The sequence below is a fragment of the Nicotiana tomentosiformis genome, chromosome 7 (genome assembly GCF_000390325.3).
Source record: "Nicotiana tomentosiformis chromosome 7, ASM39032v3, whole genome shotgun sequence".
NCBI lineage: Eukaryota > Viridiplantae > Streptophyta > Magnoliopsida > Solanales > Solanaceae > Nicotiana > Nicotiana tomentosiformis.
Window position 1 is genome coordinate 120000594 of NC_090818.1, and position 23240 is coordinate 120023833.

At 35.8% G+C, this 23240-nt stretch overlaps 1 protein-coding gene across 1 annotated transcript; it reads right to left on the reverse strand.

Moving 5' to 3' along the window:
• Positions 1–5102: 5102 nt before the first annotated feature.
• On the reverse strand, positions 5103–19765 carry LOC104094429 (uncharacterized). The gene is made up of 17 exons (XM_009600365.4): positions 19633–19765; positions 19424–19524; positions 18132–18177; positions 17871–18040; positions 17619–17736; positions 17438–17520; positions 13906–13965; positions 13409–13666; positions 12210–12306; positions 11837–11887; positions 11629–11709; positions 10866–10937; positions 9941–10003; positions 6825–6977; positions 5806–5863; positions 5666–5718; positions 5103–5577 (listed from the first exon to the last, which is right to left on the reverse strand). The coding sequence occupies exons 2-17, from the start codon at positions 19522–19524 to the stop codon at positions 5500–5502; spliced, it is 1542 nt and encodes a 513-aa protein (XP_009598660.1). The 5' UTR covers positions 19633–19765; the 3' UTR covers positions 5103–5499.
• Positions 19766–23240: the final 3475 nt, after the last annotated feature.

The window sequence follows — 23240 nt, forward strand, 5'->3', positions numbered from 1 at the left end:
CAACAAAATATATATCTTCACAGAAAATGGATGAAAGAACAATTGAAGCCATTGCAGTTAGGAGGGAATGTTGTCAATCTTGTAAATGTGTAATTGGAACAAGTTTTGTTAGACAAACTGTTCCAAGCTGATAAACAACACGAATTTGAGTATGAGGTTAACCTTTCTAACTTTTTATCCTAACTACAAGCATAAACTGGTCTAATAAATTACGTAGAGTGATTGCAGAAATTATTCGCAAGCTTGCGTGCACGTGGAAAAGTTGAAGCTTTCTGAGAGTAGAGAACCCTGAATGGCCATGGAGGCCTGAAAACAAAACAGTCCGAAAAAAGGGTCTTGTGTCTACACGCTTTCGAGAATAGAATAGAATAGAATAGACGAGACGGTTGTGATTTGACAAAGTAGGTGGAGGTGAGTCTTGTCTCCTTTCACTTTGTCGTACTCGGAGGAGTGGTGACCCGGACGGTGGCTCCATACGGGGGATTGTCGGGTTCTTATGGGTGCATTAACTAGAAATTGCTTGGAATTAGAAGTAACTGAGGAAGGGAAAGGAAAAGCAAAAAGTTATATACATAAAAATCAAACTTTTTCAAAGTGAAAGACATTTGGAAAGATGTTTCAGAAATTCCTAATCAAGAAAAAAAAAATTGCTCAAATCCTAAATAGCAGTTGTATCATATATATATAGTCGTAACTGACTGTAGGCTGCCAATACAAAAGGCCACTTTTAGTGGCGACTTTGTTGTCACTGAATGTAGTCGCCAATACTAAAGGCGACATAAAGCACCACTTTTGGCGACTTTGTAAGCCACATACAACTTTTTGTGGCGACTATAATGGTCGCCACCAAAAATCACGTAGTGTGAGTTATTGAAGCCAATTAGATTATTCTTTAAATTTTTATTTTTCTCATAGAAAATATTAGTTAATCCAAACTAGCGGGATTACACTGGATTTTTTATTATTGTTTGTAAATGTGTAATTGGAACAAGTTTTGTTAGACAAACTGCCCAAGCTGAAACAACATGAATTTCAGTATGAGGTTCAAACTTCCTAACTTTTGATTTAATATAAACCAAACATTTCTAGAGTTAAAAGACATTTGGAAAATATTTCAGAAATTCGTAATCAAGAAAAAAAAAATTGTCAAATCCTAAATAGCAATTGTGTCATATATATGTGTACTAGTATCTGGGTTAATATTTGCATAATATATATTTATAGTTACAAACTTATGTATATATATTCTAAATATATTCGATTGAGCTATAAATTTGAAATTAAATTTTAAAAAAAAATTAGTATTATTGCATATCCTTAATACTACCTCTGATGAATGAAGTCATCGTACTATGTTACATTTTTCAATCGTCATCCTATCAATTAAAATTTTTCTTTCTAAACTACGTAAGCCATATTTTTTTTAATTTCATGTACATGTCAACCAAAAACATTGTAATGGTTTATGTATATGTCAACTACAAATGTTGTAATAATCACTACCACAAAGCGTAATTACCTTTCTTGTTTAAGGGCAAATATTACAATATTTTATAAAACAATAATAAATTTCAGTTTAAATATTTTAAAAATATTTGTTTGGAGTTTAAAAAAGAAACAAAAGTATACAATTTGTACAAGGGACGAAAAAAGCTAAAAGAACTATGCCCTTTCATTTTTCGATGTCAACCTGCGTACATGAGACCATGAACATCTACATTTTTAGCAATTTCTATTCACTTTTTCTTTCAAAATCTACTACCTTATCAAATCAGAGAATATATCATAATATGCAATGCAATATATACTAAGATCATGATTTGCCCTATATTTGATATAAATCAAACTTCACAAGTGTAGAAAATAAAAGATTAAGTTTAGAAAATAAAACCCGATTTTATCTCCACTTTCTTCTTGATATAAAGGCGAAAAGAGAAATCAACCACTTGATTTGTCATCTCCATAATGTTGCAAAAGTAAATCATCAAAATGATAGATTTCTGTATTCTTTGACAACAGTGGACGTGTTTCTCGTCTCAAAGGAGCATTATGTACCGCCCGCATATTTTCCGACCAAATTTGCCGCTTAAAGGGCTGCAAACCGAGCCAAACTTGGCTGCCAAAGACCAGGAGGTCTTTGCACATGGAGGCAACAATCCCACAGGCTGTCAGGACCCTCATGGAGGCCACACTTTGCCAGCAAGAACACATGCTGCTCAGCTGGGTAGGACCCTAGCCATCCAGGACAATCATGGAGGCAATTATCTGCCAGCAAAGGCATGTGTTACACAGCTGGGTAGGATCACAGCCTGTCTGGGCAATCATGGAGGCAACTATCTGCCAGCAAGAACTGGGGCACAACAACTGGACAGGACCATTGGCACATGGGCTGCTAACACAATCATGGAGATCACATGATGCCAGCATAAAGCAGTGCTACACAGCTGGACGGGTCCACCGCCAGCAACTCTACAGTGGACATTCATTGTATATATAGACATGTATATGCCTTGTTAGAAGGCAGATCTCATACACTTATATTTTCTTCTTTTGTATATGAAGTAAATCCGAAAATTGGCTTTGGCCTCCCAATCCTTGTGTCTTTCATTTCATTATCTTCTCAACCTTTGAGTTTGTATGATTGCCTTGGTTCAAGCATGACATTGTGCTTATTTCTTGGTTAGGACTGAAGCTAGAATAGCAGCCGGTCTATCTTGCTGTCCGCATGGAGCCCTTAGAAAACGGTCTCGTGACAAGTAGTATCAGAGCAAAAGGTTATTACCATGGCAACCGATGGAGATAATGTTACCTTAGACAACATTCGGGGGAGAGACGAATTACCAACAAGGAGACCGAAACCAAAGAAGAGAGGGACGAGCAAAGCGCAAGATCCCACCATAGCCGTAACAAGTAAGGTGCCAGCTTTTGTGTTACCCCCACAACAGGTTGGTCGTGGTGAAGATTGTGAGGTTTCTGCCTCAAATCTTTTAGACGTGAGAATGGATCTCACCGAGGCTGGTTTAGCGCATTAAACCGGCGTAATGAAGTTGTTGAACACAACTTCTGCTCACTTGAGTCTACTGCCCTAGAAGAGTTAGGAGACGTCAAAGAAATGTTAGATCAAGTGTTCAAAGAGCACAGGGATGGACTGACCAACCTTGAGCTTAAACTAGCTGAGGCTGTATCATCGTTGCACAGGGAAGTTGAAGCCCTAAAGCAACAACTGCAGGCAGCAAAGCTAGCTGGTGGCACTGGATATATAACAGTTTGTGAAACCAAAATCGAGGGCCCAAAACCGAAGGAGTTTAGGGGCGAACGAAATACTCAAGAAGTAGAGAACTTCATTTGGAAGATGGAAGACTACTTTGAGCACCTCAGCATCGTTGATGAGGCTTCCAAGATCCGGGCAACAACGATGTACCTAGCCGACACCGCTATGCTGTGGTGGAGGAGGAAGAAAACTGACATGGAGAAGGGAACTTGCTCCATCAAGAGCTGGGAACAGTTCAAATTCGAACTGAAGCGCCAGTTCTACCCCCAAAACGTTGTTAATGAGGCACGTAGAAAGTTGAGAGAGCTCAGGCAGACAACTTCCATTAGTGAGTACGTGAAGGAATTCACTAAACTCATCCTGCAGATTCCGAACATGGCAAGCGATGACTTGCTATTCACTTTCATAGATGGCCTTCAAAACTGGGCCAAACAGGAATTGCAGCTGCGTCAAGTCCAAGACGTCGATGAAGCTATCGCGGTGGCTGAGTCCTTAAATAATTATAGGACAAAAGCCACAAAGGCAAAGGACACCAACTTCAAACCTGGTGGAGACCATGGATATAGGGACAAGGGCAAGCAAGTTGCTGCCCTTGACCGCAATTCCAACGAAGAAGGCAACAAGGCGTCTCATTGGCGTGACATGTATGGCCAAAGGAAGAAGAAAGTTGGTCCCCGCAATGGTTGTTACATCTGCAAGGACCCTAGTCATGGCTACAAGGATTGTCCTTCTTTGAAGATACTCGGTGCCTTAATTGAGGCCGAGCGGAGGCTAACAGAGGAGAGAGTCCAAGCTGACGAACAGGCCGAAGAAGCAGTTCAACAACAGCCGGGCATAGCTCATCTTGGCAACATGATACTGGGCACAGTAGTAGCCAAAAAGCCTGCTTTAAAGCCATCTGCCCAAGGGAAGCATGACATTGCCAAACTAGTTCACTCGTTAGGCGACGATGTGATTGGCAAGGATCCCCGATCGAGAGAGCCAGGATCCCTATTCGTGGATGCAAGATTGATCGGACAGTTTGTCCGTATCATGGTGAACACCGGCGCGACACACAACTTTGTGTCGGAAGCAAAGGCTAAGTCACTTAGCCTTGCAGTTGGTCCTAGCAGTTCTGTGCTGAAGACCGTAAACGCCAAACCCACCAACGTGAAAGGAGTTGCCCGCAATGTGCAGCTCAACTTAGGAGCTTGGCAGGGAAATGTGAGTTTCTTTGTCGTTCCCTGGATGTGTTTCATCTGGTACTGGAGCTGGACTATTGGGATGAAGTGAAGGCCTTCATCTGCCCATATCTCAACCAGATCTACATTTATGGCCCGAGGGGTCCATGTGTTGTACCGACAGTTCGGGTGCCACAAGTTGTTAGTCAGCTGTCCGCGATGCAAATCGTGAAAGGCTTCAAGGAAGAAGGAGCAACGGTTTTGGCAGTCGGGACAGAGACTAAGGAGGTCAAGGTGGACGAAGCCTTGACTCCATGTGAACAACAAGTCCTTAATGAGAATAAGGACTCCATACCGTGGGCGAAGCCACCTGCTATGGGTCCGTACATGGCACCTACAGAGTTGGAGGATTCAACGAAGCAACCCAAAGAATTGCTTGAGTCGCGGCCTGTCAGTCCGTCACAGACTATATTATCTCCTGGACTCTGTGTTATAGGTCTAGTGTTTTGACGCCTATCCTTGTAACAGCCAAACCAAGATTTGAGCAGAACTAAAATATAAGCAGCCGAACCGAGCCAGCTATCCAGGTGGTTTAGACATTGTAATACCAATGAGGTGCTTTACAAGGAGCTAAGAAAGTGAAAGATAATAACATATTGTAACCAAGTAAATTGCAGAAGACAAACTACTAGGATAGAATATGAGAGATACTGTGTCAAAGAAAGGCTTGTTAGGTCCCAGAATTTCAATAAGCTTTAAGTAATTGTGTCTTAAACAGTTAAACTGTATGAAAGAAATAGTTAATATTGGCATTAGAGTTGCAGTCGACGAGCTGAAACAAAGCTACTCCTTTCTCTTTCATTTTCGAGCAAATTATTTTCCTCTTGATCCTTTTTCTTTTCTTTCTGGTGAGCCCATCCTTCTCCTTCATTGTTCCGGGGAAGTCATTAAACCTTCAATCTCCTTTTTGGCATTTGTAAGTCCAAGATTTAGAGGCCATTTTAGGCAAATATAACTTGGATATGCAAGCCAAGAAGGATGATGATTGGAAACAGTGGAAAATGCATGTCACTCAATTTCAGAGAATGCACCGGCGTGAAATTTCTGGCACAATGACTGAGAAGCAGCTTCTATTCTTGATAGATCCTACAGCAACACAACATATCCTATTCAAGTTGATGAAAAAAGAAAATGCTTCAAAACTGATGTGACATCTTCATCAAGAGGTCTTTACCTTTCCTTCAAATGTAATTACAACAGGGCCTTCTCTTGATCTGCGATAGCCTCCTTCATATCCAAGAAAACAGGTAAGAGTTACTAACAGGAAGGAAGGGAAAAAATTGGATGGACTGCGGGGAAGAAAAAATGATTTACCTATGTAAAGATCAGGGAACTGAGCGCAAAGCTTTGACAAAGGTTGAGCAACTTCGACCTGCAATACAGAGTGATACATAATGATCAATGCAATAGGACAAAATACGAAGTATTAAAAATCCATTTCTGACATTATGTGATAACTGAAACTAACAGTAAATGAACTGCACCCAACTGTTCTAGAAGGTTATCCAGGGTGAAATATACAATAAATGACACTCCATTGATGAACGAATAGATATATTGTTATCTCAAGTATCTGTAACGATGATTGCATGATAGCTGCAATACAGAGCAGGTTCCATTACATCAACTTAATCGCACTAAGATAGCAGCCCATAGACAAAGTGAAAGTTATTTGAGCATATGCATTTTTCAGTTATAGCATACCCTCCATGACTCATAGGCGGATCTAGGATTTCTAGAAATGTTATCCTTGTATGAGCACATAAGAAACACATGGGAAAAGGATCTTAAGTTCACTGGATTGTGGTGCCTTTTTCTGCTATGACAAGTCCTTTCAATGCTTCAGTTCATTTAGTATGCTAGTTCAAATCTGTTGTAAGGGACTGAATATTATTTACCTGATTTATTAATAATCCATTTTTTTCTTCACTTTTCATTTTACAATATGGGAACTACAGATTTATACATTATTCATGAAGTCTAGTAAAACAAAAAGGAAATTTGCTTTTCAGAACTAGAACCTAGTGATAATCAAAAATTTGTCAGGTACAACATTCAAGTTCCAAGGAAAACACAAAAGACAATAGTTACCCAAACCAGGGAGAAGAGTTCCCATAAGAAAGGCGAAAGCAGGAGTCTTTTGTCCTAAAAAGAAACAGTTTGGAAGAAATGAAACTTGGAAAGGCCACTTACTAGCACATGGGGAAACAAGGGTTCAAAAATACTAATGATATAAAAGGAAATGACTTCTGTAGTTCTAAATATTACACATCAACAAGGAAACTATAAAAAGGGGCATAAAAGAATCTAAGAAAGGGTTACGTAGCACTCACATCAGAAAGAGTTGTTGCAAAGCATTTTGATACAAATGGATCCATCAATACCAGGATGCCATTAGATTTTGCCAATTCAATCAGACAATCCCATTGCCGATCCAGCTCTACAACATTTGTCGCAGTGAGAATAATCACATTATGGCACTTGATCTACAAAAGACAAAATGCACATGCTAAAAAACTTTTTACTTCATAAGTATCTTAAACAATTAGGTAAGAGTGTCAGAAGGAATATGAACATAAAACAGCCCCGTGTAATTAAAAGAATGAAATTAAAGAGGGAAATCGAGGCAAAGACAAGGTAGCTTCACTGTCAGCTATCAGCTTTTTCCATATTTGTTAACCATATTGACAGCTTTGCATAAGCCAAAAAAATTGTTAGTGCTATATAAGAACATCTATTTAACTCTCACAATCAGTGATCCAATTTCTTATATCATAAAGATTCTCCTCTTTTCTTTTTCTTTAATAAAATCCATCTTCTTTAGAAAAAAACTTCAAAGGCTAATAAGCAGCTTAGGGCATTCAATCAAACACTACCACTAGAAATATCTAGAACGAAAACTTGCAACAATAGCAACAATCATGCCATAATCCCTACATAAGTTGGGATCAACAATATGAAACACCCATATCCATTCGGCTCTATTTGCGCCCTCGGTTAAATGAATCATCATATCCATTTGGCTATATTGAACTCTTTTCACTCAAATATGCAATATTTTAAGATGAATTAGTTTTTCTATAAAACCAGAGGATCTCTAAACCTCACACTTATTTGTACACAAACATGCATATCTCTAAAGATGACGGACAAATACCAGAGAAAACAAAAAATAGGAAAGATGACGATTTTTAGATGTGTGCCTATTTGGATATAATAGAGTCAGATTCAAACATAGCTGGCCAAACTTCGGCGACGAGAGGAAGAATCTATAGAACATTTATATTTTAGATAATGACTGCAGGGGCCCAATCAAAACTACGCTTGTAAGTTGTAGGTAAATAAGTCCCATGCCCCCTCCTGCTAACAGGAAAACAGAAAAGGGGAAAGTTGAAGAGTCATAGATGTGTGCCTATTCAGATGTGATAGTTTCAGAATTAAGAACATCGTTGGTTGGATATAAGTGTAATTTTTTTTTTGATAGGCAACACGAGTAGTATTTTTTTATCAAGACAAGATGAGTAACGACAAAAAGAACTATATCAACCATACTATAAAAAATGCATTTTATATATTTGGCTGGTTCCTTAGCTTCAGTCTTCAAATATGGCTCTTTGGTATTGAGGGCAAAAGTCTACTAGTTGCTACATGCATCTAAAAAGATGATTCGACTTGTCAAATGAAGACCTCGAAAATTTCACCGCTGAAGTGATAACCCAAAATGGACAGCTCTTCTATAACACGGATCTTTTTATAGAAACAAAAATGCATTTTCTACAAGAACAAAAAAGGTCCTGACTTATAGCTAGATACATTCAGCCGTTTGGATCTTTTTTGTTGGATACTCTCAAATCAGTATGAATGAGAATTGATTCACTGCATGAAAAACAAATCTACTAAAACCACTGGCTTAAAAAAAATTATGAGGTTGTTGCTTGCCTTTTGCACCCTATGCCATTCTTTTGAGGTGTTTTACCACTTGATGAAAAGAATGTCTTATTTGATTTCCAAATTCTAAAAATTAAAGTACATGGGACTTGAGAAATTATTCCTAGCATGCTATTTAATAAGTAGTATCAAAGAAAAGGCCTAATTTACTGAATTTCCAAATTTGACAATAGAGCTTGGCTAGTCAATTTAGTAGATGACAATGTTAAGAAATGTACAAATAAAGCAAAATTTTCAATTTGACCATCCACTTGGACACTAGGTAGACATCTGATAGAGACATAATATGCATGTAATGACCAGAACAAAATGGAAATAAAAACGACCAGCAGATATAGAACAATCTACTTATGGTTGGAAAACTGTGTTGGTCGGATATGGGTCAAGTACCCAATACGAGTGTGGATCTAGAGGTCGGATTCGTCATCACATGAATTTTGGAATTTAGGGGTATGGATCCGAGTGCGGATATATATAGATGCTAGGATACAACTAATAATATAGCATTTATAACTATGCAACCATTAAGGGTAAAATGGAAAGTTTAAAGTTAAATTGTTCCTAAATATAGAAAGGTATCATTCTTTTTTTGGGACGGGCTAAAAAGGAAAGTTCATCACATAAATTGGGATAGAAGGAGTATATAATAGTTTGAAATGGAGAAAAGTAACTAGTTTTGTTAGAATTTTGATTCGAATCAATCATTATCTATTTATGCTTCTTGAGCTTCATTAATATCTAGAAAGCAAAAAGTATTTGTGGTAGAAATAACTGTCTTTAATAGCCAGAGCAAAAAGTACTGTGGTAAAAACTAAACTCTTTGTAAACGCTTAATATTTTATTCATATGGTATCTTGTAAAATAGCAAATTGTTCTAGTACTTAGTGAATATTCGTATGACATAAACCAAAAATCAAACCAAATATCCAATCAACCTATACTTCTTGACGATAGGTATAGTCACAGTACCCAAGTTAGATTTTGACCAAATCTGGTGCAGATCCCACACCCACATCCAAACTGTGTCGGATGGACAAGGATGCACAAAAGATTTTGAAGGATCCAAGCAACATTGTTTAGAAAGATAGACCATTCTAGGGGCTGATAGCTTCTTACTTAAAAATAGACAGTTTTCAGGGCAGTAAGCTGCATGTGAGTTTCATTAAAGCTATTTCCATAAATAAATATAAACGATATTTTTACTTAAGCCTAAACAATCCTCAAGGTGTGTGAAAAGATTTTTAAGACAACATACAAACAAAAACTCAGCAAATTAAACAAACCTTGAGTTGAAAACAATAATTAGAAACCTAAGTCTAAACGTCCTCTCTAAGTGTGATTGAAGATGTTTTAACACAATATAAAAACAAAAACTTGGCAAAATATATAATGGTTGAGAATGAAGTTGGATATCATTTTATACATTCTCTAAGATAAATAAAACATCAAAACTACAGAAAGAACTTAAAATAACCATCATAGTTCATAATGGCCAACATACCAAAGGCACAGGCAGCTGTTCATGATGCAACAATTCTGTAATACCCTCGGGCAACAGCGCCATCTGGAATAGGAAAAGAAACAAGGGTTACCTTTATAAATAAGGATGTTTTTTCCTGAAAATGATAACTAAGTACGTTCTCCCTTCCACTTATTTAATTTGTATCTTTCAGAGTCAGTTAGTTGATGGGCACACAAGATGGTGCATCATTTCAAAATCAGTTTAGTGGAACAATCTCCGGAACGACAAGAATTCCAGAACTGCCTTGAAGAAAAGTATCAGGGCTTGAAACTTTGGAGTCAGGATCTTTCTAGTCGCATGTAATCATAAATGGAAATGCTTCTGAAAAGGCTGATTCATCCTGTAGAAAAGTAATATCTTCAAGCTTTTCCTTACCGTTCAGATTATTACTTGCTTTCGATGTCTAATATTTCGTATATGAGAACTATATTAAAAAACCCTTAATATTATTCAGCTAATTTGAAGGGGAGCCTTGGCGTAACTGGTAAAGTTGCCATGTGACCAGGAGGTCACGGGTTCGAGTCGTGGAAACAGCCATACAGAAATGTAGGGTAAGGCTGCGTACAATAGACCCTTGTGGTCCGGCCCTTCCCGGACCCTGTGAGCTTAGTGCACCGGGTTTCCCTTTTTATTATTCAGCTAATTTACCAATCAAGATGCAGAAATGAATTCCAACGTTTCAAGAAAACACTACAATTTTGTTCATGTAAACTGGATTCCTAGCCTATCAAGGAGCTTTTTCATTTAACCTTTCAATCGACTCCTAACAGAATGGAACGAGAGATTTCTTGATACCAGTGCAATAGAAGGTAACTGAAGCAACAAACTCAAAAAGCACAGGTAAGATAGTAACAACACTGTGCCATTCTTGCCCACGATATTGCATTTAAAGAAAAGCTCTGACCTCGTTCTTGTCACCAGAACATTTTTCACCTATAAGGTGCCTCAGATGTTCTTCAAATTCTTCATCAGGAGCCTGAAAAAGAAAGTAATGGAAAGATTTGAGACACTGATATATCAGTAAAAAGCGAAATATCAAATAACATTTCTGAAAGAGTGTTTCATAAATATTACGGACACTGGAAAAACTGTTGTATCTTTCGGACATGCAGAATGACACAAGGATTGTAAAATAAAGTACTCGTGAACATTTAATTATTTAAAGCATTATAGTCGTATTAACATATCTAAAGCTACACGTAAAAATCATATTCACATTTATAAACACATAATCATAGACATCTATGCATCAAATACATTTACCAATAATGTATCTAGGTGACTTTACCATGGTAATTTAAAATTAGATGTTTGATCATCCTTCTCTTATTATTTTTTTTCTTCATTTCTAATAAGACCTGTACCTTCATTTAAACTTTTAACTTGACTAAACCATCCATCCCAGTAGAAAAGAAAATAAAAGCAAAGAATTACCCCTTCAGATGTGTTCTCTCACAGAGATACAACAGACACCAATGAGGGAATTTTTTTTTGAAAAGCAGCCAACAGCATACCACACATGGCACATCAAGTTTACGACATATGCAACATCAGCCAGACATGTAAATCATTTAAAAGTTTCCATGTTACAAAGTTAAATCATTCAGAAGCTATTTCTCAGGCTAAGTCATGGATTAAAAGCACGCAGAAGGATCGATATTATGTACCATGCGAACACCAAAGGCTTTTGCTACTCCTGCTACAGTAACATCTGAATGCAACGGACCTATCCCACCAAATATAAGTACCTGTTGGAAGATAACAATTTTAAAAACCTATGCTCAGAGCTGATAGTATTTCCTCACAGACAATTACAGACATACAAAGCTAATTGCAGACCAGTCTATGATATAATCCATACTGACAAATGCTTACCATATCATCTGTGGACTTCCGTCTCTCTACTTCCTCGGCTACAGAATCTATCTGAAATTGAGAAGGACAAGATTAAAAATGGAGACTAGAAATTTAAAAAGGTTTAAGGTTTCCCAATTATCAAGGTGGAAAATAGAGGAAAAAACTGGCGTGCTTCAGGAAAGCAATTACAATTGACTGTTATAGCTAATAATTGGCTTGGGATGGTAATGAATCTTTTCCAATCACTAGGGAGATATTCAGGTTAAGCTATCCATTTTATCCCTAAGCTTATTAGAGAATTCGAGGATTTTATTTCTATCTTTGAAGTCTTTTTAACTGTGTGCACAGTTCAAGCAAACATTGCAAAAACTCCCAATAACATATTACTTACATCATTTCGAGTGACAGCAACTCGCGATACTGCCCAACCAATAGAATGGAGCTTTTTACACAACATAGACCCCAATTTGTCCTCTACAGTGCCAAACCTGAGCTATGGAACCAAGAGAAAAATATCTGATAAGCAAGCAGATGTAAAGAGCACAGAATATTAGATTTTAGGTTCAGAGCGAATATATATTCACTTGTCTCTAGCCTGTTAGCTCTCTGCCTCAAATGGCTGAGTTTAATGTAGAGCAAACTGATAAGATAGACTATATTTTGCAATACACAAATCCGCATAGTAAACTTTTCTAATTGACATAGTTTACCAATCAAACGAAAAATGTAAACGTCTACTTTGACAAATGCACAGAAATTTAACGGTGTCCCCTTATGTCCATCCGGCTACCAAAAGAGCAAGTCAAAATGTGTTAATGACACACATCAACTAGAATCCAAGACCATACTCTGCCCCTCATCATCAAGTCACTGTCTTTTGACTAACAACAACCCAGTAAAATCCCAAAAGTAAGGGGTCTGGGGAGGGAAGTGTGTACGCAGACCTTACCCCTACCCCCATGGAGTAGAGAGGCTGTTTCCGATAGACCAAATGCCAACGTCGTTTACATGCCTATGAAAAAATATTATATCCATTTAACCAGATAAAGAATAGAAAATTCAAATGAAATCTTGTAATATAAAATGCCAACGTCGTTTACACTTCAAAATAAGATTGTTTCATTCCTTCTGGATTATAGACTCGAGTTCAATTTAGAGGAAAATTTCCATTGAAGTAGAGGATAACTTGTTTCCGAAAATCAGCTGAGATAGCTGGGTTAGGGAGAAACTATGTGCTTGCAGAAATTTGATTCACTTGCAGGAAATCTAGTTACCCAAGAGATTAAATGTGTTCCAGGAACAACTAAAGTACATTCAGGTTCAACAATTTATAACTTTTAAAAAATACTCTTAGGTTCAACAATAGCTGATCATAAAAGAACCAACAACTAGAACATGAAATCCAAACAGATCAATTGAAAATTCAAAAGAACAAACACTAAAGGAACAAACACTAAAGGACAATATAAGTGATAAAGATTTGGCAGAAATCCAACAAAAATTACATATAACGAGAAGAAGCCACTTAGAAGAGCATGTCAACATGATAAAAGGATCATCAAATACAAATGTCAAGCAACAATAACTTACAAAATTTCATCCCCCACAGAAATAATCGAGGCAGTAAGCATGCTACCGGAATTCAAATTCTCCATTTTCCCTCCATTGCTAATAGAAGATAACTTCCCACACACCGAAGAAGGGTTCTTCTTTACCCTTCCAGCTCTTTCCAACCTTCCATCAGCGAGTAAATAGGCAGGTTTAAACTTCTCTTCACTATTGTCCGAGTTCCTGATGCACAAAAGTGCATTACGAACAGTGTCATGAATGCTCCCTATTGAGGTATACCTACAAGAGCAGTAAAATAAATAGATGGTCAAATCAATGAGAATATACATCTGGACGTTGAAGTTCCAAAGTATAATTCATGAGTGTTAAGTAGCACAAATCAGATCAGCAATATAAGAGATACTATCATACTAGTATAAATCTCAAAAATAAAACAGAAAGATTAAGATTTCATATGTTTCATGTAATTGCAGGATGATGAATCTAATAAATTTTGCAGTAACACAACAGAAAATTACCCCTGATCATAAAGACTGCAGTACTGAACCTTGCACACCAATAGGAACGCCCATACATCTCTGCCGCATCAAATTTTGCAGGTTAGTTATTTTAATTCATCCAATAGGAGAAATAAACAGTAAAGTGGATGATCAAAGTCATAAAAAATACACAAAATCATGGCAGATCAAATCAAAGAAAATTTGCCAAATGAACATCTTCCATTGAAAAGGGCATGCAAAACCCTGAACAAAGGTAAAATCAGTGATGCAGCCAATTCAACAAGGGTAAGTATTGAAAGAAAATGTAAACCACACGAGTCATGATTAATAGTTTTTTTTGGAAATGAGATAATGACTAAGAGTTTGGTCATCACTATCTTTAGCTGGATTACGTTGGATTCCAGACCTTTAGGTTATTCCAAAGGTTAAACTTTTTTGGATTGTTTGTTTCAATACTTCTGAACATTCTTTCTTGGTTCCAGGGAAGAAGTACATACATAATAATCCCATTTAATGCTCCAAAACGATAGTAAAAAAACATTCAATCCTGCATTGACATATTGAATCAATTAAATACAATGGAAAATTACACATTCAGTACTTGCCATGACCAACAACTGACGTAATGTTTATCTTCAAGCCATAATTTGTTCGAGTATATTAATTCGAGCCATAATTCTAATGAAGTGTAAAGTTTTGTACTCCTTGATTTCCTAGGCCTTACATCACACTTAAAATCAACCCAGAGAACTGCCAATTCCGAAAGATAAGTCCAGTATCTTTATAGTAGTGCTAAGGCTACCCCACTTTTTCTCTCTCCACCTACCCACTTCAGCACTACCACAACTCCTAATTCCATTCAAGCAGCTATTATCCCAGACAACCACTAGCACACCCTTTTTTCTATACAGTACCATGAGAGAACAAGAGAAGAGACTTATTTATAGGTAATACACATAATATTTGTCCAAATGTGGGACAATATTTAACAAATGAAATTAACACTTCTAACATTCTAACACTACAACTTAATATTCTAACACACTCTCTCAAACTCAAGGTGAGGAAACCTACTTGAGTTTGCTTTTCTTAAACTACTGAAAAGTAAACAGCCACAGAGTAACTTGAAAGTTCTCTCACCGGGATCTTATCAAAAACATTCTGCGTTCCGCTCATCAGATTGTTGCTGGAGAATTAGTATAGAAATGATCAGGAAAATGGAGAAATAGTGAATGAAAGAATGGCCAAGAGACTCAGACACGGAAGGGATAGCCTAGTGCAAGAAACCCTCTAACTCCAACTAGGTAGGTTGGAGGTTTGGGGGATTGGGTTTACTATATCAAGAAAAAAAGATGCTGAAATACTCGTGGAAAAAAAGTTGTGCCATAAGTTGCTCGGACAAGGGTGCGGGTGTCCAACACGGGTACGGATCTAGAGGTCGGATCCTTCGAGATGTAATTTTTAAGATTCGGGGCTACGGATCCTAGTATGGAGATGGTGCGGGGATCCGGCTAAAAATAGTTCAAAAAAATAAAAATATCTCTAAATTATGAGAAATTTTGTGGAATACTTACGTATAGCTTGTAAAGTGTGAATTTATTTTTATTCTCAAGTTGTAGATAAGTAAAGGATTGATTTCCTAGATAAGGTATGCTATTTTCTTCAAATTTACCCTAGTTTTGGTTCTGATTTCGGGAATTAAATTGTATCTCATCTCGAATTCTCCCGTTCATCGTGGTCAAAGTACCCAAAATTGTTTGACCAGATCCAGTACGGATCTCATACCCACACTCATACTAGTGTCGTGTCGACACGGGTACGGCACCTAAACTGCCGCATCGGAGCAACTTAGGTGCCACCAGAATGATTATCGTAACAAGGGTATGCTGCCAGAATGATCACCGGAACAAGGGTGATGTTGCAAAATTCAACAACATCAAAAATAGACATGTTGTCTCTTGAACGACCACCGGAACAGTAACAGTATTGCAGGAACAGTCATATGAAAGGTCAAGAATAGTACAGCTGCGAGTAAAAAACTTCGAAAGGGCAAGTGGCGCGCGGTCACGCTCAGATAAATGGAAGCTATTTAAGACACTGCCAGGATCGTAGATATTCTGCTACCAGAAAATAAGAATTAAAGAACAAAAAGAAAAGATGTATCTATAACTCCATAACACACCATTTATAGGTGTCAAACAGATACACACACGATATCTAACGTAACAACCTAACATTTCTAAATTTCTAACCAAATCACTTAAATACTAGCAAATACAAGATTCCAATAGGAGAGGTGGGTTTTTTTTTGGGGGGGGGGGGGAGGGCGGTAGGCAAGGACACATACATCTTCACCTTTTTATTCAATTCGTTAACTCTTTCAACTCCACCTTCTCCCTCAATTGAAAGTAACTTTTTTTAACAGGAAGGGAGAGCAAGAACCTAATGCTAGCCCTTCACTTTGTCATAAGTGCAATTCGCCTATAAGGAAAATGAAGCATGCTATGAAGCCTTGACATTGGGTTGGCTTGGATTCAGAGTTATGATAACTAGTTGCTTGCTTGGAAACATAAACAATAGTATTATGCTTGTCACTGTTGGATTTTTATCAATTAATATCCTACGAGTCTGTTAAGCTCCTTGCCATAAAATAACACCAAACAAAGACCAAAACCAGTCCCTGGTATTATAAGAGGGTTTTCCTTTTGTAGGTAAGAAGCAACATGCTTGATAATCAATAAACTCTTCCTCCTTTTTCTTCCTTATCTCTTCGGCCTGCTGTCTTTCTTGGGCCTTTTTCTTCATGTATTTCACCAGAAAAGCAGTTCTTTTGTGCATCAATGCATCAAAAGTGCTATCTTTAACACTTAAGTACATAATTGTTCTTCTGAAGTTTGAGGCAACCAACTTTTAAAAGAAATAGTTCAAATCAACCATTGTCTACTTTTAAACTATTCTTGTGAACTCCATTTGGGTTAATTGATTTAAAATCCTTTTCTGTAGATACAATAATTGCTTTCTTATACTCCTTGAAAAATTAAGCTTTAATCTCAATCCGACTGTCAATGGACTTGAATGCTAGTGTTTGCACTTCAAATCCTCCAATTCTAGGGCTACTAATACTTCTGACAGTATTTCCGTGAAAAAATCATGAATCTCACATGAATGTCAATATCGACAGTATATTAATATTAAGCTGTAAGAGCTTTTTCGTAGTCATCTCTTCTCAGATGAAAATGGTAAGGTGTGAGGATAATTAATATCCTATTTGGATTCATATTTTAAAGTCTAAAAGAATAAGATTGAGAACTAGTTAAATTTTCTTACTACTTCCATTTTTATCTGCATTGGTGAAGTTAAAGATTATTTACTTTCATCAGGTGAAGAATCCTAGTTCGTTGATCGCTCAGTACAGTTTTCAATATGCTAATAAATAAAAAGAACTTTTCAGCAGTATCACATGCTTAATTTATAATACATCTTGATGAACCATCAATTTTACTAACTTATCTTGCAAGTGTATGGAGTTGTATATAAGGTGTAGTCAAACCTGTATGACCAGTCCAAAATTGGATTCACCCTCATGAAAGGTGGCCACCCAGGTGAGCTAGGTGAGAATTGCTCTTGACCTACCTGAAACATACGTTCCATAAGCAGTGGTCAGCCACATATCATACTGGTCTACATTTAAAAAATCATTGACTAGTTGGAATAGTTAACTAAATATTTACTGCAGTAGGATCTCCGATTCGGACACCAAGAAAAATAGCTCGAATTGGATTTGCCTTTAGCAGAGCCTCCAGACCTGATTTAAAATCGAGTCTAATAATATCCATTTGTATGTTGTAACTGCAAGAGAAGAGTGATCAAGCCAAATAATTAATAAAGGAAATGACATCATCTACAGCGACACCATTGTACCATCTTATATATATGGAATTTGGTAGGGAAAGGGGGTCGAGGTAAACTATTATCTCACTTACGTTGCTGCAGCTTCATAGGTAAATGAGTTGATTTCAGGGAAAGCAGATGGGCTCTCAAAATATATTGTTCGTATCGGGAATGTTTTTCCACCATCAGCTGCATCTCCTCTTGAATTATTTTCTTCAGCTTCATGCAGAAAACAGCCTGCTCTTAGCAGGTGAAGCAAAACCTGAATCACAAAAATTCACATATTTGGTCAGAACTTTTATGAAAAATGAACTATTTAGACCTCAACACCAAGAAACGTGTAAAGAACTTACAGTAGAATCTTTCCCTCCATTAAAGCTTAACGCGACCTCTTGTACACTGTTCAGTGGGGGACATAAGCAATATCAAAACGAGGAAAGCTGAGAAATGCTTAGCCAACTTCATCTTAAAACGGAAAGAGTAATAGTGATAGCTCTCAGATCAAATCATGTTCCTAAGATGCAAGTCATGCTGTTTAATTTACACACTGTCTTAAGCCTTTGGAGAGAGAAAAAAAGGACATCTTTCTCTAAAATACAAACTATACCATTTTCCAAAAGTCCAATTAACATAAATAGTATTGATTCAATCATTATTGAATTTTATGCGACACTTTTATACTTTTTTCAATCGAGGAATTAGTTTCACAAGTTCTCTGCTGAACCTAGATATAATAACTCATTCAAATTATCTCCCCTTAATATCCAAGAAATTTCAGCTAGGTCAACACAACAAGGATAGAGGGAGTATAGCTTATGCATCTATGCGTGTAGACTTGCAGTTGCTTTCTTCTCATCTGCCTAGGTGGGTAAAGTTACTCCTACTATATTGGTAAAAGGATGCATAGGCGGAGCTAGAATTTCAATGTTATGGGTTCTGGATTTTAGAACAACTTTAAGTGCTAATAAATGGGTACTAAACCTTATATTCGTATATATTTAATGAATTTCTTAACACAAATACAATGTTTGGACAAAAGCTACTGGGTTCAACCGAACCTGTATCAAGCTTCTAACTCCACCCTTGAGAGGATACAGGTACCCAGTGGAATAGCCGAGATAAGCGTAACGGTCATAGTTATAAATTCAAAGAAAAAAATAAAGGTGAAGTATAACTCACTAATAATTCAACAACTTCAAATAAAAAGTGAAATCTTGTGCATTTATTGCTCAGCAGCATACTATAAGAGTATAAGGTAACAAGAGAATAATATGCTCTGATATCACAATGCTGTGAACTTGAAAATAAAGTATTACTCTATATGTTATACTCCCAAGTCCCGTCCAGTTGCAAATAATCCCTCTATCTCAATTTACGTGTCATTCTTTCCTTTTTAGTCGGTTCTAAAAAGAATATCATTTTTTCTACATTCAAAAACAATTTAACTTTAAAAGCTTCCCTTTAACGCTTAATGCTATCAATTATAATCACACAAACTACAAGTTTCAAAAGTCTTCCATTTCTTGGTGCTTAGTCAAACTGGGCCGCATAAATTGGGACAGAGAGAGTAACATTGATTCTTTAAAATTGCACAAACTTAGAGCAGATCAATAAAGTTGAATCCATAAAAGATTTTGAAACTTACGAGTAAAGAGCCAGTGCTCTTTTAATAACATAAATGGCGTTATTATACTTAGTCTTCAATCTTCCATCATCACATTCTCTAATTGCTTTATCGATCTCCATCTACACAAATTTGAAGAAATTTCCGTAAATCATTTCTAATAATTAAACATGAAAACCTAGATTTAGATTCAGAAATAAGAATTTTGAAGGGTTTAAGAGAGAACTTACCTTGGGGTTGAACGGCTCAAACAGAAAGAAATGCGAAGGAAATTGAGAGGAATTCAGAGAATTGGCTATAAGAGAACGCGCTCCACAGATTATATATCTGTTTCTTTCTTTCTTTCTTTCTTTCTTTCTTTCTTTCTTGTGTGGAAAAAACAATTATGACTAAAGTTTTCTAATAAAAAGACAAAGAAGATAAGAATTAAAATGGGTTTTGCTTTGCTTTTAAATGCATATAGTTTACGTTTCTTTTTGAGGGGTACAAGAAAGATGACTGAACAAACTGAATTTCTACCCATGTTCCACATTGTAACGGTCAAGGTCACAATTCAAAGTACTTCTATCTATTTCCTATTAGGTATTTATTTTGGTGTATTAATCCGGATTTGGATCGGAATTTGGATCATAAGTCTTATTTGAAGGTAAATTATTTTTTTGTCAAAGGCTATTTTAAACCGTTGGTAAGTTAAGAATTTGAGAGATACGGATATGTTTGGCCATAGATTTCGCTAAAATAAACTTGGGTTTTATTTGGCAAACGCATGTTTGACCATAAATTTTGCTTATATTTTGGCCAAATTCCAAATTTCAAATCCCAAAACCAGCTATTGGGCCAAAATATCACTATTATATTTTTTAAAATTTATCCCAAACTTTTGTATTTTATAAAAGAGCCCATCATTTATTATTTTGTAACGATGTTGCTTCGTCTTCTTGGTCATCTGATAGTGTATCATGTAGTTCATTATAAAAATAATAATTTTGTATCAAATTTATTTATGTTCAGGACTATGGTTTGCGATAATATAATAAATGTTATTGATAATGGTATTGTTGGGTATTTGTGATAGTTTTTAGAACTTGTGGGTATAAGTCATATTTCATATTTTTCCAAACCAAACTTCACCCAAAACAGATGTCCAAACACATTTTCATCTTCAAACCAAGTTTCACCCAAATCAGATTTTTCAGAATAAATTTGGGAATCTATGGCCAAACGCTAGCTTAGAAGTCAGTTTGGTATGATGAATAAGTAAAAATAACTCTGGGATAAAATAATAACGGAATAACTTATATCTCAGAGGATAAAACAGTAATCCATGGTTAATTGACAATTTCATGATTAATATAACATATCAAACAGTCAATAAAATATAATATTAGTATAACTAATCTCTACGTAACTAATTACAACAACCCATACTATTAGCATAACCATTGCTAATACAATTCAAAGTACTCTTATGCACCTATTCTTTTATCACATTGAATAGTCTTAATTTGTTGCTTTCTTCTTCTTCTCTTTTGAAGTTAGGACTATGAATATTAAGCATGGGATGAAAGTTGGAACTATGACTTTTATTAATAAAATTATGAAGATTCAACGTAAATGTTTAATATTAGTGCGAATTATTTATGTTGTGACACTTCTGGTCAACCAAAACTATTGAAATGTTCTAGTTTTGCGAGATGAAAATGTCTATAATGCGTTTTTATTTTTCTAGTTGGTATTGCCGCTCTCATAGTCATTACTTAGTACGTTTAGTTTTTTTTTTTTAAATGAAGAGGCTCTTTTAAAAGTGTTTTTAATTACTTATTAGTTTTTGAGAATGAGAATTTCTATGGTCTTTAATAATATTATCCTCTACTTTGTTTTAAAAAAAAATACAGACTTATTTACATTGACTAGAAAATTGAAGATAGAAATCCAATAATGGTAAAGAAAATTATTCTTCAAAATACATAATGACTATTTGAAAGTTGTAAAAGCAACACATTTTAGGATAATTTACTTAGATCCTAGTACATTAGAAAAACAAAATGACTTTCAACTCTAATTTGAAACATGTCTTTTTTGACGACAATTCAAACTAATATTTCGGTATACAAGTCAATTGTTAAAAGCAATATTGTCATTTCTATCATTAGCCAATACTTAATGTATCCTGAAATTTTAAATTAAAAATCTTAACTTCAGGATATTTTTGTCCTGAAAAGTTGAACTAGAAAACTAAAATTCAGGATGCACTGGCTAATTCCTAAATAACAACCTTTTAGAGTGCTACTTGGTATCATTTCTATCAATAAAATGAAGTTTTCATTTCAACTCTATTGATTTACCCAAAACCATAAGAAAGAGGTTTGAGATAACATTTTTTTTTTTACTTTAACTTGATATACTTGAAGTGAAACGCTCACCCATTTAAAAAATAGTTAGGAGTAATATTTATGTGCTGTTGTTCCATATTTATTTTGTTTTATTTTATTTTATTACTTTCATTCAAAGAGGAAAGTAGGCAAAGTTGGTCCGATGCCAAAGTAGGGAGCTTGGTCAAAGTATGCAAAAATTCCACACCTTGAACTTTTGCTTATAAGTGAAGGCTTTTTATAATTCTAGTTTATAACCTATTTGGCCAGACGCTTCTATGCCAAAAGAGTTTTTTGTTTTAAAAAACAATACTTACGTTAGAGAGTTGAGTTATTTGGTCAGCTTTTAGTAGCAGAAGTTATTCTTTAAAAGCTAAAAAAAAAAAAAGCAATATTTCCTTAGAAGTACTTTTGGAATTTTTGCAAAGCATAAATTGCTGCTATAATATTGATAAAATTATATTTTTAAATTATTAATTAGAAAAGCACTTATAACAAAAAATATTTTTAAAAATAAACAAATTTTAAACGCTTGGCAAAATAGACTTTTAGTTTTGCTAAACAGAGGAAGGTTTAAACAACTAATATCCTAAATTTATATGCTGAAATATTATTTTATAAGCTTTTTGAAGCATAATTAAATTGCATAATGTAGCATGTGTCGTTTACAATTATGTAATTCCCAGTAGCTTTTAAATTGGACTGAGTTATGAAGAACCCATATGGAACGGTTCGAAGGAAATATAGACCGCAGCACCAATTAATGCTCAGGTGCCGCGCCATGCAGTGCAGTGAGTGGGGACCACTAAGGCGTGTTTTCGACACCATGGCACTGCACTGCATCGAGGCACTATGCAAGGTGGCGGAGGCTGAGGCATATTTTTAGTGCGATGGTGCTGCGTAGCGCCTAACTAGGTGCCAAAACTAGCGTGATGGCCAAGCACCTAGCTCAATGATTGCATAGAAAGTATATGTAAACATTTTAGACGACAAGGATATAAAAGATACATTATTCTCGGACCTAGTTGAGATCTTTTGAGAAGGATTTGGACTTAGGCACTTCAAGATACTCTAAAGTGAGAAATTCTTGACAATTTAAGTAATTTGTGAGTGTTTACTCATGTCCCTAAATCGAAATATGTGACAAATATTCAAATTTTAAAATCAATCACATGATAGTTATGTTCTTAAAACTAAACGATGGAAATAACACTTGAAATGAAATATTATAAATTTTTAAACGTATGTTTGATGCTAAAGGCAAGAACTGTCAATTGGGTGAGGATTTCATCATTGTTTCTAGTGATGCATGCAAGTGCTATTTGGTTTAAATGATGTATTTCATTAGTATCTAGGCTTAGCTAAATGTGTGTGGGGGGGGGGGGGGTTACTTGATTCGATATAAAATGAGATTTATGACCATATAAAATTCTAAATACATGATTTATGATTTGATTAATGTTATA